This window comes from Pungitius pungitius, chromosome 11 (assembly GCF_949316345.1).
Source record: "Pungitius pungitius chromosome 11, fPunPun2.1, whole genome shotgun sequence".
Taxonomy (NCBI): domain Eukaryota; kingdom Metazoa; phylum Chordata; class Actinopteri; order Perciformes; family Gasterosteidae; genus Pungitius; species Pungitius pungitius.
Window position 1 is genome coordinate 1,740,548 of NC_084910.1, and position 13,376 is coordinate 1,753,923.

Here is a 13,376-nt window from a genome sequence, read left to right on the forward strand (position 1 = left end):
GTGCAGGTTGGGTGGAGTAAAACGGAGAGGTGGAACGCGTGAAGGGAGGAGGAGGAAGACACAGAGGGCCTCGTTTTCGGCGTATTTACGTAAACAGCGCCTTACTCCGCCCACTATGTGTTTACGACGTGACAATAGTAATACGTTTCTAGAGATGGGAGCAGCGCCTTAAAGTAGGTGCCAGACAAGGCGATAGGGCCGTAAAAGTCTCTGAAACAGTCGTTGGCATGTTGCCAGTGGTGGATGAGACGCCGAAGGCCCTCAAAGTCGTGAGCCCGTCGTGCCCGACTCATCTCTTGGACAGCATCCACCTATGGCGGTAGAAGTGAGAGACTAAAGTATCAATGGGGCTCGATCCCCGAACGAGAGTACAATGTAGTGTGAAATGTCATGTTGAAAATGGGAGTTAAGCCTGAAGGTGAAGTTCTCAATTTACGGATACAAAGGGCTGAAATGAGCTGCCTGTGCGGTTTGGGGGGCGGTCACACAATGAGAAGACGGATATATGGGAGGAGCCCATAAAAGATCAAATGAGGATGCCTCTGGGATGCCGCCCCCCCCCCCCCCCCCCCCCTTTGTGCAGCTGCATCTGGCAGGTCGGACTGGGACAGGAGCCACCGGGTCTGACTCGGAGCACAGCTTAACGTTTCTAGCTCAACTGGGTGGACCTCAGACTCCCCCAGGTGAAGCCAGAAGGAGGTGGCAGAAAATAGAGGCGAAGATGGAGGTAGGCTTGGTCATCATGGCAAAATGGTTTGAGAGATTTGCCAACCTCACTCCGTTTCTACTGAGGTAAAAATAGTATCTATTATCTATTATCTAGCTCTGTTGGGTGTTTGAAGGCAGTGTTGCATGAGCAGAACAAAACATGGCAGAATTGCTTTCAAAGGATACCTACATATGTATTAGTGATGATGATGTCATGTCATTTGGTAATGGTAAATCCTCATATAATGACTCGTCTCCCCATCGCAACGGAAAATTAAATTCACAGAGAATATTTCTCCATGTCGCCGTCCCAAGGTGAATAGATAGTTGGAAGGCTGTGAGGTGATGATAGAACTTGTCATTTGCCATAAAGCCATTCGTGAGATGAGAATTAGCTGCTGATAGCACAGAACACAAAAGCACCTCCACTAATGACAGCAGGGGAGAGCTTTCAAACCCTCTACTGCCGGGATCTGTACTCGGGAATAAGCACACTAAATAAGTTGAACACAGTTTTTTGGGATGTGATGCAGCGTGGTTTTTGCCCTGATAATAAGACTCGTGCGAGAACACCGTGCTTTTCCAATATGCATATACAAGAGGATAGTGCTTCATTACAGGCACTTTCAGGTAGCTCGAGGCCTGTTCACGTGAATTATGTACATTAAATGCTCCTTTTTGTACGTGTACCTTTAATATATTGTATTTTAAAAAAGCCTAAGCGCAATTTCATTTCAGAGTGATCAGCAGAATGGGAGACGGCAGTCAGGTAGGCAAGTGAAATGTTGCCATCGGGGAACAGATTGTTTATGTGCTTTTTCATTTGAAAACAGTAGCACCAGTAGCTCAAAGGCATTTCCTTCCTCTGGCACCCATAAGGTGAGGTCCATGACTGCCCGAGGCTTACCATCCTACAGAAAGGCTTTCAGAAAGGTAGATGGAGGGGGATACGGAGGGTGAGGCAGCCGCCGGACTGACCACGGGGACTTCGTACAACAAAGCTCACTGCTGCACAATTATCAGGCAAGAGAAAAAGGTCTGTACGTACTAACAACTCAGAGTTGCACACATTTCTGTCATTTTGCATAAAACTCACTGGAGAGGAGGGACAAGCAGTGACTCAGCCTTCACTTCAGTTCCTCTGGTTTTATAATCACGTACCAGAATGGTACTATTTTGTTTTAGCAAGGGGCTGTCAGAATACAAGCTGTCAAGGAAGGTAAAAATAATCCACAGAAAACCGGAGAAGAATCAACATATTTGGATTAAGAGCTGTGCGCAAAACTGTCGCATTAAACATTGAACTCGAACTAACAAGATATTTGGCCTCATATGCTCTGCAGCAACAGCACAGTCTGTAATGATGCTCTGTGCTAAAATACGGCTTCAATCTCAATCAGTATGAAATATTATTCTAAAAAAAACTGAATTATACTGTGCAGATTTTCCTTAAGCAAAGCTGTATGGTGAACACGGTTTGATGCTGAGGGATGAAAAACACGTCATGCCGAGAGAAATGAACATTTACCACACAGTGATGTAGTCATAGATTGGCTCTGTATTGATGACAGAGAAATTGATGTAGATGCCATAGCCAGGGGGCACTCTGACAGTCCACATGCAGTCCTGGAAGTGTGGATACTCGGCTGGGTGTCCAGGAGAGTAAATCGTGCCATTCATGGAGGTTACATTACCACCGCAGAGAGCTGGAGAGAAACAAAAGGAAAATCAGAGAGGCTTGATAAAAAAATACAAAGCCAGTCTTTGGTTTATTACCGTATGTCATAAAATACGCTTTCATGACAATATGGGCACTTGACTGTTGATGAAACCAGATCATACCTGTGTGTCATTGGGTTATCACTGAAGTGCAGATGCACCTGTTGGACACAACTGCAGGGGGGGGGGGGGGGACTTTTCTCTGAACCTGATGGACCCGAGTGGCACAGACACTAAAACCCCCGTCACATCACTTCAGAGGGGGTGTTAAGATTTGACTTTGAACTGGGAGTCAAAGTCAAAGCGCTGCAAATTTGACAAACTGAACATGAAAACCCCCACTATTTTTACCAATATCTTGGACAAATGCTGAACTTTGTTAGTGGACTTTTAAACCCACGTTACTGCTTCAATTAACTGATGTTATGCCATAAAGCATCATAGCCAAGCAACATCTGAGCCTGTCCTTGAAATTTACAACACGGACAGGTCTTTGTAAGAAAAGACCAGCAAATTCTCCATTTATCATTATATGGGGCTGTGTCACTTTGCTCACTTTGTTGGATAAAAGGAGTGGTGAAAGTGAGCTGGCTGCTTTCATGTGTGACAATAAGGGACAGGACTACAGGCAGACTGAAGAACCTACTTTCTTGTTTTCAAAATAACTTCAAAGACTGTATTTTCAAAAAGCATTTCCGTCTGCACTTCAGTCAGCTTCTCAGAGAATAACACACATTACTTTCCCAAAGACTTCTTTGCACATTTTTTGTTTTAAGAATTCTCATTTCTTCAAGTTGAAGAAACAAAAACATTAAATGCATATAGTTGGTTGACACTGTAAACGTTGCTATTTAGAAGAGGGAATTGAGGTGTTCTCGTTAAAACTGTACAAGTTCTGCCATTTCACCTTTTGTTGGGTAAATAAACGACACTCGCTAGAAAACAGATGTTGCGATCATATGAGGCAATAGTCCGGCACCTTCGCAGCGAGGTACGGGGTGATTCCAGTTCCTGCTGACTCCATGCAGACACGTAAGAGACGGCTCCCCAAGCAGCGTGTAACCTTGGAGGCACTCAAAGGAAATGGTCATCCCCACGCTGTAGTCCTGACCGATGACTATGCCACTACGGAAAGGTCGTGGGTCCGGACACCTCTGAAGCTCATATGCTGGAAAAACACACAAAACAAACACACACACACACACACACACACACACACACATTGTAGTGCAGGATTAATTATAAGAAGCGGATTATTAAACACACACATTCGTCACATTCCTTCATCAATATATGCTTTAGCATTAAAAACAGCCGTCTACTCTTTGACACCATCATTAATATCAAAATGTCGTATACTATTCTTCTACGTTTTAATTGATGTTATTTCTTCAGAAGACAGCCACACACAAACCATATTCACTAATTCAACACTATTTAACCTATATATTTAACACCCCCACACACACCCCTGAGAAGCAAAACCGCCACTGGTGGTTGAAACCCACCAAGGTCCGTTTTCTTTTCCTCAACGTTAACATTTTGAAAAACACAAAACCTCCTAAAGTCCAAAAGACTTCACTTTAAATTATTGTCATGAAGTAAAAGGATAAATAATTCCATTTTGTCTTTTGTAATCTTACAACCTTATTTGTCCCTGGTCTGTATCCAAAGTCTTTTGGTATTTGAGGTGCTCTGTTCGAGCGGCTGCTGTGATGAGGTCCCATTTGAACTTACCCTGGTAGACGATGTGGAAGCCAGGCTTGTTCTGGGAGTAGTCGCTGTGGAAGAAGAGCGTGGTCTCATGCGTGGTGCTGAAAAGGGAGTTGGGCACAACGGGGCCACTGAAACGGTCGATCACTGTTCCCGTCTCCAGGTTCCCGCTGCGCACTTCTAGATAGTCATGAACAGGCTCAGTGGAGAAGTTCAGGAACTGCAGATGGATCCCTAAAAAGCAAAAACCAGAAGGTATATAGGAATAAAGTATGAGTGAATAAATGCGTGTATAATTTTCAGGTACTGGGTGAATGATATTCATTTAAATGTAATCATGTTTTTTTTAACACAATAACAAGTTAACAAGGGTTAACAGAACAAGCCAGAGGAAAGCAGCAGACTGCACATTCGAGCCAGCAGAACAAAGGAAGAGCCAGAAAAGGCCGAGGGGATGACAGACCGAAACCAATGGGGAGTTGAACTCTCCAGGTGCAGTCCAGGCTGCTCGGATAGTTCCCTGCGAAGCCCGGGCTGAGGATGACGCCGCTGAAGTCTGTCATAGAGCCGCCACATTGAGCTGTGTGAGACCAACCAAGGAGAAAGAACATGTCACTTCTCCACGGAACGCCTCCGTGGGAAAAAAACAAAACAAAGAGAAACAATGACTGGGGGAATATGGCGGCAGTGCAAAGAACACACATCATTCTGCATATGGACGATACGTTTATGCCTGCATTTTGCTACAAGGGCTCAGAGGTGTGTGTGTTGTATGCCCATGTTTTATACGCAGACTGCAACAGCTTGTGTGGGCAAGAGAGAAAATGAAGTGCTGCGAGTGTGCTTTATGAGCTCAGGACTGGGGAAACAGATGTGTGGGCGAGTGGATGGAGTTGAGCATCGCTCTGCTCTGTGAGGGCCGCCGTGAAATGATAACTGACTCAGGCACATCCGTGTTTGGTGGCGATACAAATTAAAATAAGTGAGTCACATCCACACAATACTGCGTCACGGTTCTGTTGAGCCGTGATCACCTCGACCTCCCGACATCTTTGTTGTTGTTGTTGACTGTGTTGGAGAAACACTTGTTTTTTCCTCTAGCTGCGAAGGTTACCTCTAGCGAGGTTCATAGCAAATTCATGCCATAAACACCCAGGTTTAATACAGTCGGACGCATCAAAGTAAATGTGTGGTGGTTTTCCCCAATCCCGAACCCCACGGGCCAATTTTTGTGGAAAAAGGTTGGGAACACAAACGTTCTCGCCGCCATTTCTTCGAATAAAATCAACCAGAGCCTTGGCTCGACGATCAAGATTTAACCGCGCTGCGGGTGGCCAACGCGCTTGACCTGTTTGTGTTTGAAATGAGAGAGACGATAAGAGCCACTCAAGAGGATGTTGCGCGCTCTGTGTTGGGTGCAGGCGACCACTTTGATGCCGGTTCATCAGCAACAGAGAGAATGCAAATCCTGGGCCTTTGGAGTAGGCGTTTGTACAGTAAATGAGGAAGGAGTAGCGCTAACGAGCTAATACAGGCGTCCAGCCAACAGGCCTTTCAACAGTAAAGCTGGGATTTATGTCTGCAGTGAACCGTGAAAACCACAGGGACAGAACATTTACACCAGGAGTGCAGCGAGGGCGTGTCTTTTGTGTGTTGAAATACGCTGCAAGGCGTGTGCCCGGCTAATGTGCGTTTGTGTAATTGGGGGCAACAGAACAGAGAGGTGTCAACGCTTCGGCACTTCCTCAGTAATCTCTGGAATCTATCACGGTGACAATCAACTTTAGAGGAAGCGGTCGGGGGGGGAGTCGACTCATGAGCGGCATCAGAAATCACACTGAGATGGTGCAAAGTCTTATTGATTTTCAACTGAGGGGGGAAAGTAGAAAAAGCATAATCTCCCACTCCTCGAGACTACACACCCACCCATCACGCCGTCCCCTGGTCTTACAACGGAAGGGTTGCTTTCCCCTTAAAACAATAAGTTCTACGTGGGGGCATTGATCCATTGTGGGACTGTGTATCAGTGTCAATTATTGCATTAGAAGACACAAAAAAGAAGAACATCAATCAATCAGAAAAGGAGGAGGGCAAAAGAAACGGACTGAATCCGCATTTCATGCAACAAAAATGGATTTGTTGTGCAATATCACATCATTGAAACCCTGCATACTGGCAATGGCATACTGGATAAAATAATACATTACCTAAACATAGAGGTGTCGGGTAATTCCACCTTCTGACGGGGCCAGGCATGCAGGTAATATATGCATTACCCTGTTCAGGAAAACAAAAACAATATCTTCACCAGCTCCAAAATACAGGGCAATGAAAAATAAGGAAAAGCAGGATATCAAACAGACAGGTCTTCTGCAAGCACATTTGATCACTGTCCTGTGGATCTTTGGAATTGGTTAACAATCAGATTTGGGGATTTTTCTAAATCCTCTTCTCAAGAACTGCGTGTGTAAATATTTGATGGTTATTAAGAGAGGACCCTCTTACTGCTCGTTGGGAGGAGCATGTCGGGTCTGACTAGTTGTAGCCTGAGAGAAAACAAGAAAAACTGTTCTGTTGAATAAAGTATAATAATTTGTAACGTGTTGGATATTGCAGGTTAATCACATGTAAAAGATTTAACGCTAGGTTGTTTTAATCCTTTCAAAATGTTGTGCATTACAGAAATTCCTGCAGCCAAAATGTTTGTAAGCAACATTCAGAACTTGACATTCTCCAGGCATCTCGCACACGAATGCTGAACCTGAAGACGTCTTCAGAGGCATGTTTGTAGTACACAGTCGTACCGCACACATGCACAAGGACACACACGGAATACACCTGAACTCAGAAGACGTGCGATTTTGTTTGTACAATAGCCTCTGGTCTGTTCCTGGTTTTCAGAAACACAGCCTAAAGGCGTGTCTTAGAAGTTGCTGTTGGTCTGGAGAGAATGTGAAAAGATGTGAATGCTTGAGCCGGGATGAAAAATCGGTGCAGGATTAGTGAGGCGGCAGCTAACACAATCCATCGCCCGTGGCATCGGGGGCTTCTACGGCTCAAAAAGCCTTGGCTACAGTATCTACACGAGGAAAGATGTAGCAAGTTAAAGCTGCTGAGTAATCGAGCCACACTCTCACAAAAACATTCAAAATAGTGAAGAATGAAAGCAAAGTACACACAGCAAAGCTGGAAGCTTATTTACGGGGACAGTCAACCACCCTGTGCATTCACTGATGCATTTTAATGGACACTGTTCCACACACGCACACACACACACACGCACACAAATTCCATGGAATAAGGGTTTTCAAACGATGCCTTGACAGACTCATCCTTTGAGGTATTCCTTTGAAAGTGTCACTCCAGGCAGTCGGATATTATTCACTTACAAGCGTGAGAGAGGCGGACATCGGCTTTAGCAGCACTGTGTGCTTTCACCTACCTGTAACGAGAAGCCTTGATCGCACTGGAAGGACACCATGTCCCCCACAGTGTAACGGTCGCCCACTCTCTGGCCGTTACTAGGAGGCAGCGGCTCTGGGCACGAATCCAAACCTATTGCTTGGGACAGAGTCACAACACACAAGTGTGGACAGCAATCATTCTTCTGCACAATAAGGGAACAATCAAAACGCATCTGGTGTCGTTTCACTGCTGAACATCGTATTTACATGGGATCATTGAAATCTATAGAATGGAAAAATGGAATAAATCCAAAGTTTAAACACTTAGACAGCGCCTGATTTTATTGGACATCTGTCCCGTCATATCATTTGAAAACTCAAAAGTCAAAAAGCTATTCTATTGGTGTCTGTAATCCGAAATCCTTTCCGACTGTTATCTGAAGCCATCACAGCGAAATTACAAAACCATCCCCTAAGTATTACTTGACAGAAAAATGTAGCTCCATTTGAACAAAGCGAGGCAGACTAGAGGCCTTTTAATAATGGCTGAAAGGGTGCGCTTGATCTAAGCTATGGGCCTCATTAATGCAAGGTATTTGGCACATAGAAGAGAACAATACAAGGGAATGTATATCTGCAGGCAGAGGAACAAATATTTAAACTGGTTGATGCACCAATTGCATACTTTTGATCGAACCAAGATTGCGATCATTATTGAATGGGTCGTTGAATTCCAGAGACCAACTACCACTACATCTCCATTTTCACTCAAAAAACTACATTTCTCAGTCCAGAGCAACTTTCTAACCACCAGCCTGAAAAACAATTTCATTTTATTTAAATATGGTGATTGAATGCCAAGTGATTGGAACACTTAGATCGGTTGCCTTGCTGCATTAATACATAAGAAAGGGAAGACAACTAACTTTTGGAAGGAATATATACATAATGTAGAACTTTTGTCTTGGATTCATAGTTAGTAAGTGAACCGTGAGGTCAGGGGTCGTGGGTATGAGAATCTACAAATCCCCGCCAAAAAAATAAAGATGGATAACACATACAGACAAACGTACACACGCTGACACAGAATCCCACTCAAGAGTTAACACTCAAGAGTTAACAGGTCCAAGCAAGTAAACTGCCAAAAAAGACTCAAAATAATTTAAAGGCAAATACTGAGGGCACTGAAAAGCAGGAGTGGCTCAAGAGGATATTTGGGTAGGAGTATATAGTAACCACAGAGGCGTTTACGATAGATATTCAGAGATACAACTCAAAAGAACTATTATACAAAGGCAGTGGGCGGATCTTTAACATTTCAACATGTGGGTTTAAATGAAAGTATTACTTTAACAAAGTATAATGACTCTGGAATAGATTTAAGGAGATGTGGAGAAAGAATCCAGTGTTTGCTACATTGTTGGAGGGCTGCCATAAGGTAGGTTTGACATCAAAGCACAATACTGCCTTTAAAAATAAAACTGTTGCATGACATTATACTGTGGCCTAAACAGCCTTCCCCAGGTCTGGAAGCCTGTTTGCCTAAAGCACTCACTTAAATAGAGATAAATGGGATACGTGAAATATTTTAATGCAGGGAACTGCTTTAAAATAAAGAGGACCAAAGATGAGTATGCGTGTCGGCGTACAACAAATACACTTCATCATAAAGGATCTTCAGGAAAACAATTGTGCGCTCCGTTAACACTATGCGGTTAAGCAAGTATGTATTTTTTGTTGTATTCACACAGCCAGAGGCCTTGCTCCAGATCTTACCTTAACGGGTCACAAACTGACCATTATGCAGGTTGAGAGTGGGTGCCCACTGACAGACTGCACCTGGTGAGCTCCAGATGGTTTGAGTCAAATGATCATATTACACATTCTGGCACAATTTGTCACCCTGCTGTGCGAAGGCAGACACCCACTGTTATAGTGAACAAGCCGCGTCTGGAATGAGTCCCGTCCTCATCAAACGGACATCACATTTTCAACAGGTCGGCCTGCTCATTGTACCGTGCAGATGAAAAGTCACCACCAGGCACTATAGCTACAAATCTATGCATTTTAATAATATAGTACATGAATATACCAAGCTTTTAAAAGCTATAGCTAATGCAGACAGAAGCTACACGCAGGTCACTCGATGGACAATAGTTCACCGGGTGGCAAAAGATGCCACACGCAAATACAACCGCAAGCTAAGCAATTTGTGCTGACACAGCACGGTGCTGTGGTTATGCACGGTCAACAGCACAGGCAACTGAGAGCTTTAAGATAAAAGACATCCTTTGGGTGGGTGGTGGGATGTACAGCCGGTAAGAGTGCAGTAGAGCAGAGAACTAAGGCAACCCTATTCTTCATACACAGTTTAAATGAGACTGGCACACAAACAGACTGGTCCGTCTCACTGTCAATCAACACATGTCCGGGCCTCGTCCTCATGCGCATTGCTGCGTTTTTTTATTCGCTGGTAGCGATGCATTGCTTTTGTAAAGTATTCACAGCCTATTAGTTGACACTCAACCCCTTATGTCTGGAAGGTTAGTGCTGTAAGCTCATTCATAATACATGTAATATTGTTCGAATGCCTGAGGGGCCATGGGGCGAATGCATAAACGAGGTTTCCGTATTACAATTGCATTTATTTATTAACTCAATCACATTCACCAAGCCGTCTCCTGCCTCCCTACCAGTGGCCTTTTCTCAAAGCCGTATATACAGCTGCCTCTAATCAGCACTAATTGACTCCAATCAGTCACTGTTGTTAGACACAGCAAATGTGACCATCCTGGGATTTTTTGTACTAAAACTGAGATGGTATGCTCTTATTAAATACATTTTATTAATAATATACGAATTAGAACCTAAAATACTCACGCTGCCTCCTCTTGAATGTAAATTCACATCAAATAAAGGTATCTTATTTTAAAAAAATAAATAGAGCAATACTTTTATTCAAAACATTACACCTTTCATTTGAACGTTATGAGACTGATAAATTGAGGTAGGTGATGGCATTTTAAATTTCGGTCAAAGATCAAAGGAAGATATATAGATTAGCAAAATATGAAATTTGATTATTTCATCACAAATATAACACAATCATTATCTTCCACTGTATTCTTGTCCTTCTCAATCATTTTCATCCAGCCAAATAATCTCGATTTTGCTTACATAATAACAACCAGTAAAACAACCTGTTCAATTAGTTTAACAGTTGATTAAAATAAAGGATTATACTAATTTCCAACAGTCAATATTTTACATTGACATTGCATGACATTTATACTCCCCATCAAACATAATTAAAACAACAGGCCTCAAATTGGCTGAAACTATACACTCATACAGTTGCTGTTCTAAACGATGAATACGGTAATGGTAGGAATTGCATTATCTACAGGTGGAGTCAGTAAGATATTCAATAATCCTAAATCACATCAGCTTCAACCCTAAATCCCATCTGCGTCATTCCCTTTTCTTTTAAAACAGTGAAAAAATGGGCGATATCTCTGAATTAAGAATGCGTCTCGAGGATGTCTGCTGTGCACTAAGCTTAGTCTGGAGTTGAGTGTGTACAGAAATAGACGGGTCCCTCTGATGTTAAATCTCAGTGTTTTCCAGCAAAATTAAAAGGGTTACACAACTCTCTAGTGCCCCATGCTTTATTCATCAATCGTTCCCTGCTATCTGGTCTTTATCGGCTGTCTGAGCCCGTTTCTTTTTACCATCACTCTTAACCAATCAATCAGTAGAAGAGGGAGTATTGTCTTATACAAGCTATCAAAGTACATCTGTATTTGATCTAATAAAATAAAGTCACCCGTTGGTGGCTTTGAACTAGCATGGAAAGAGTTGTGTTGGACACAGTGACTGATAAATGAGGGAAAGACCATAGCACAGTCATTTCAAATTGAATTGCAGTTCACATTCCTGCAGCACCATTTACATTATGGTTCACTGCAGGACCACTAATGTGTGAAACTTAATTGCAAGTAAGCAAATATGGTTATCAACCAGGTGATTTCTGCGCTTTCTCCTTCATGAGGTTCAGCCATGGACATGATTATTTGAAAACTTTGAATAACTTGAAATAAGTAATCAAGAATAGTATATGTTGTATGCTTAGCATTCACACCACAGTGCAATTACCATAATTATTGCCATAATGTCCTTTGAGTGGAGGGACTGAAGTTAGTAAAAAAAAGGTAAGGAAATAATGCAGGCCTTTGCAGACTGCAGGGATTGAAGCAGAGTTCGGGTTTAGTGCATTCTGGATGCTTACTTCTGTATTGTGAGTTGAAAGACAAAAGTATATAGCATGCTGTCCACCGAGAGCTGGTTAAAAGCTTTCCTCTTAAGAAGTTGTAGTGATGTGGTACACAAGATTCCCAGTCTCAGAGGACAGCAACAATCACCCAAAGGAAACATTTGAAACCAGATGGTTGACTGGCTGGGTCTGTGCCAATCCCTCACATCTTTCTTCCCAGTGTGCCGAGCATTTAGAGCATTAATTTGTAGCTAAACGATGGAGTTTGTGAATAATAAATGACTCGTTCACACACCGAAAGGCTTGGAAACCAGAAAAGTAGAGCGCAGATCTCAACAAATCCTGCAATAAACACAAAACACTATTGACTAACCTCCACTCTAGACCGCTAGTGTATACTGCCACAGATGCACCAGCTGAAGATACTAGATCAGTACTCGACACTCGGTCCTGCCCTACCACTAGTGTGTGAGGGGCGTGCCCGCTGGGGTTGAGCAGATTCCTTGAGCCGGAGGAAGTGCTGACTGCCCACCTGTTAAGGACCTGATGTTGCCTGAGAGAGCGTTGCTGACTTGTTTATTTAATAATAGTGCGCGCAAATTGGACACTGCACTCCCTTCGGTCCACCAACAGATACAACAGCCTAACTGCGTAACTGTAAATCGGACGAGCAGTCCTCGAGGTATGTGAGATACATGCCCACAGACTAAAGTGACTTGCTTTTCAGTTCTTCTGCAGCGCTCCGAGATCTGCGCTTTTCCTATCACCCAAACAACTTTGCTGCTGACCTTTCCCTAACAAGCAAGACCCGACATCTGTTCGCCGCGATCCGAGCCATCGTCTCAATATCTCTTTCTCTGCCAAACACACAATCTATGCACGCACACACACACACACACACGAAGCATCGCCCCATGGAGTCAATCAGGTGCATGTGTTAACGGGAAATTAGGTTGGGCATACCACTGGGCCAGCGTTTGCAGCCAAAACGAGGAATGCAAATCGGACTGCAGCACTTGCAGCGCCTGCCGGTCAGTTAAGAGTCAGCTGTAGTATTTAATATACACACGCGTGCACACACACACGACCGCTAACGTATAAAACATGCAAAAACGCAACCAAGTCGAGGACTAATTCGCAGATGGTTGACATTTGACCAAACAATTCAAGTCTGAACTCCGATATAAGGAGCCTTGATGAACAGTTCTGTGGAGAAAACAACTTGGCTTCTCCACACATTACGTGTGTGCCAGCGGGCCCACTGCAGAGCCCCGAGCTGGGCCAGCACACCAACTAGAGAGAGAAAGTAGAAACAAGTTTGACTGTAGCTGGGTTTACACGAAGCATCCAGGAATGCACTTTGCATGGGCAGCAGAGACAACGTGTAAGACAGACATACCGGACGGAAATGACTGCCAGACATGGCACTGAAGTGACTCTCAGCAGTTGGGAGGGGCGGGGGGGCGGGGGGGGGGGGGGGGAGGAGGAGGTGCAGAGAGGAAGGAGCCCACAGAGACACACAGCTACGCAGTGCTTCCAGGAAAGAGCAGGGTGGTGTG

At 43.8% G+C, this 13,376-nt stretch overlaps 1 protein-coding gene across 2 annotated transcripts in view; it reads right to left on the minus strand.

Annotated features, from left to right (window-relative positions):
* The window catches only part of LOC119197121 (CUB and sushi domain-containing protein 3-like), a 157,057-nt gene that overhangs the window by 53,277 nt on the left and 90,404 nt on the right, over positions 1-13,376 (minus strand). For both annotated transcript variants that reach the window (XM_062565524.1, XM_037453152.2), the window contains exons 38-43: positions 7,583-7,701; positions 6,348-6,417; positions 4,604-4,720; positions 4,165-4,374; positions 3,407-3,595; positions 2,237-2,414 (exon numbers count right to left, since the gene is read on the minus strand). In XM_062565524.1, coding sequence (XP_062421508.1) covers positions 2,237-2,414; positions 3,407-3,595; positions 4,165-4,374; positions 4,604-4,720; positions 6,348-6,417; positions 7,583-7,701 — 883 coding nt within the window. The remainder of the gene's footprint in view (positions 1-2,236; positions 2,415-3,406; positions 3,596-4,164; positions 4,375-4,603; positions 4,721-6,347; positions 6,418-7,582; positions 7,702-13,376) is intronic.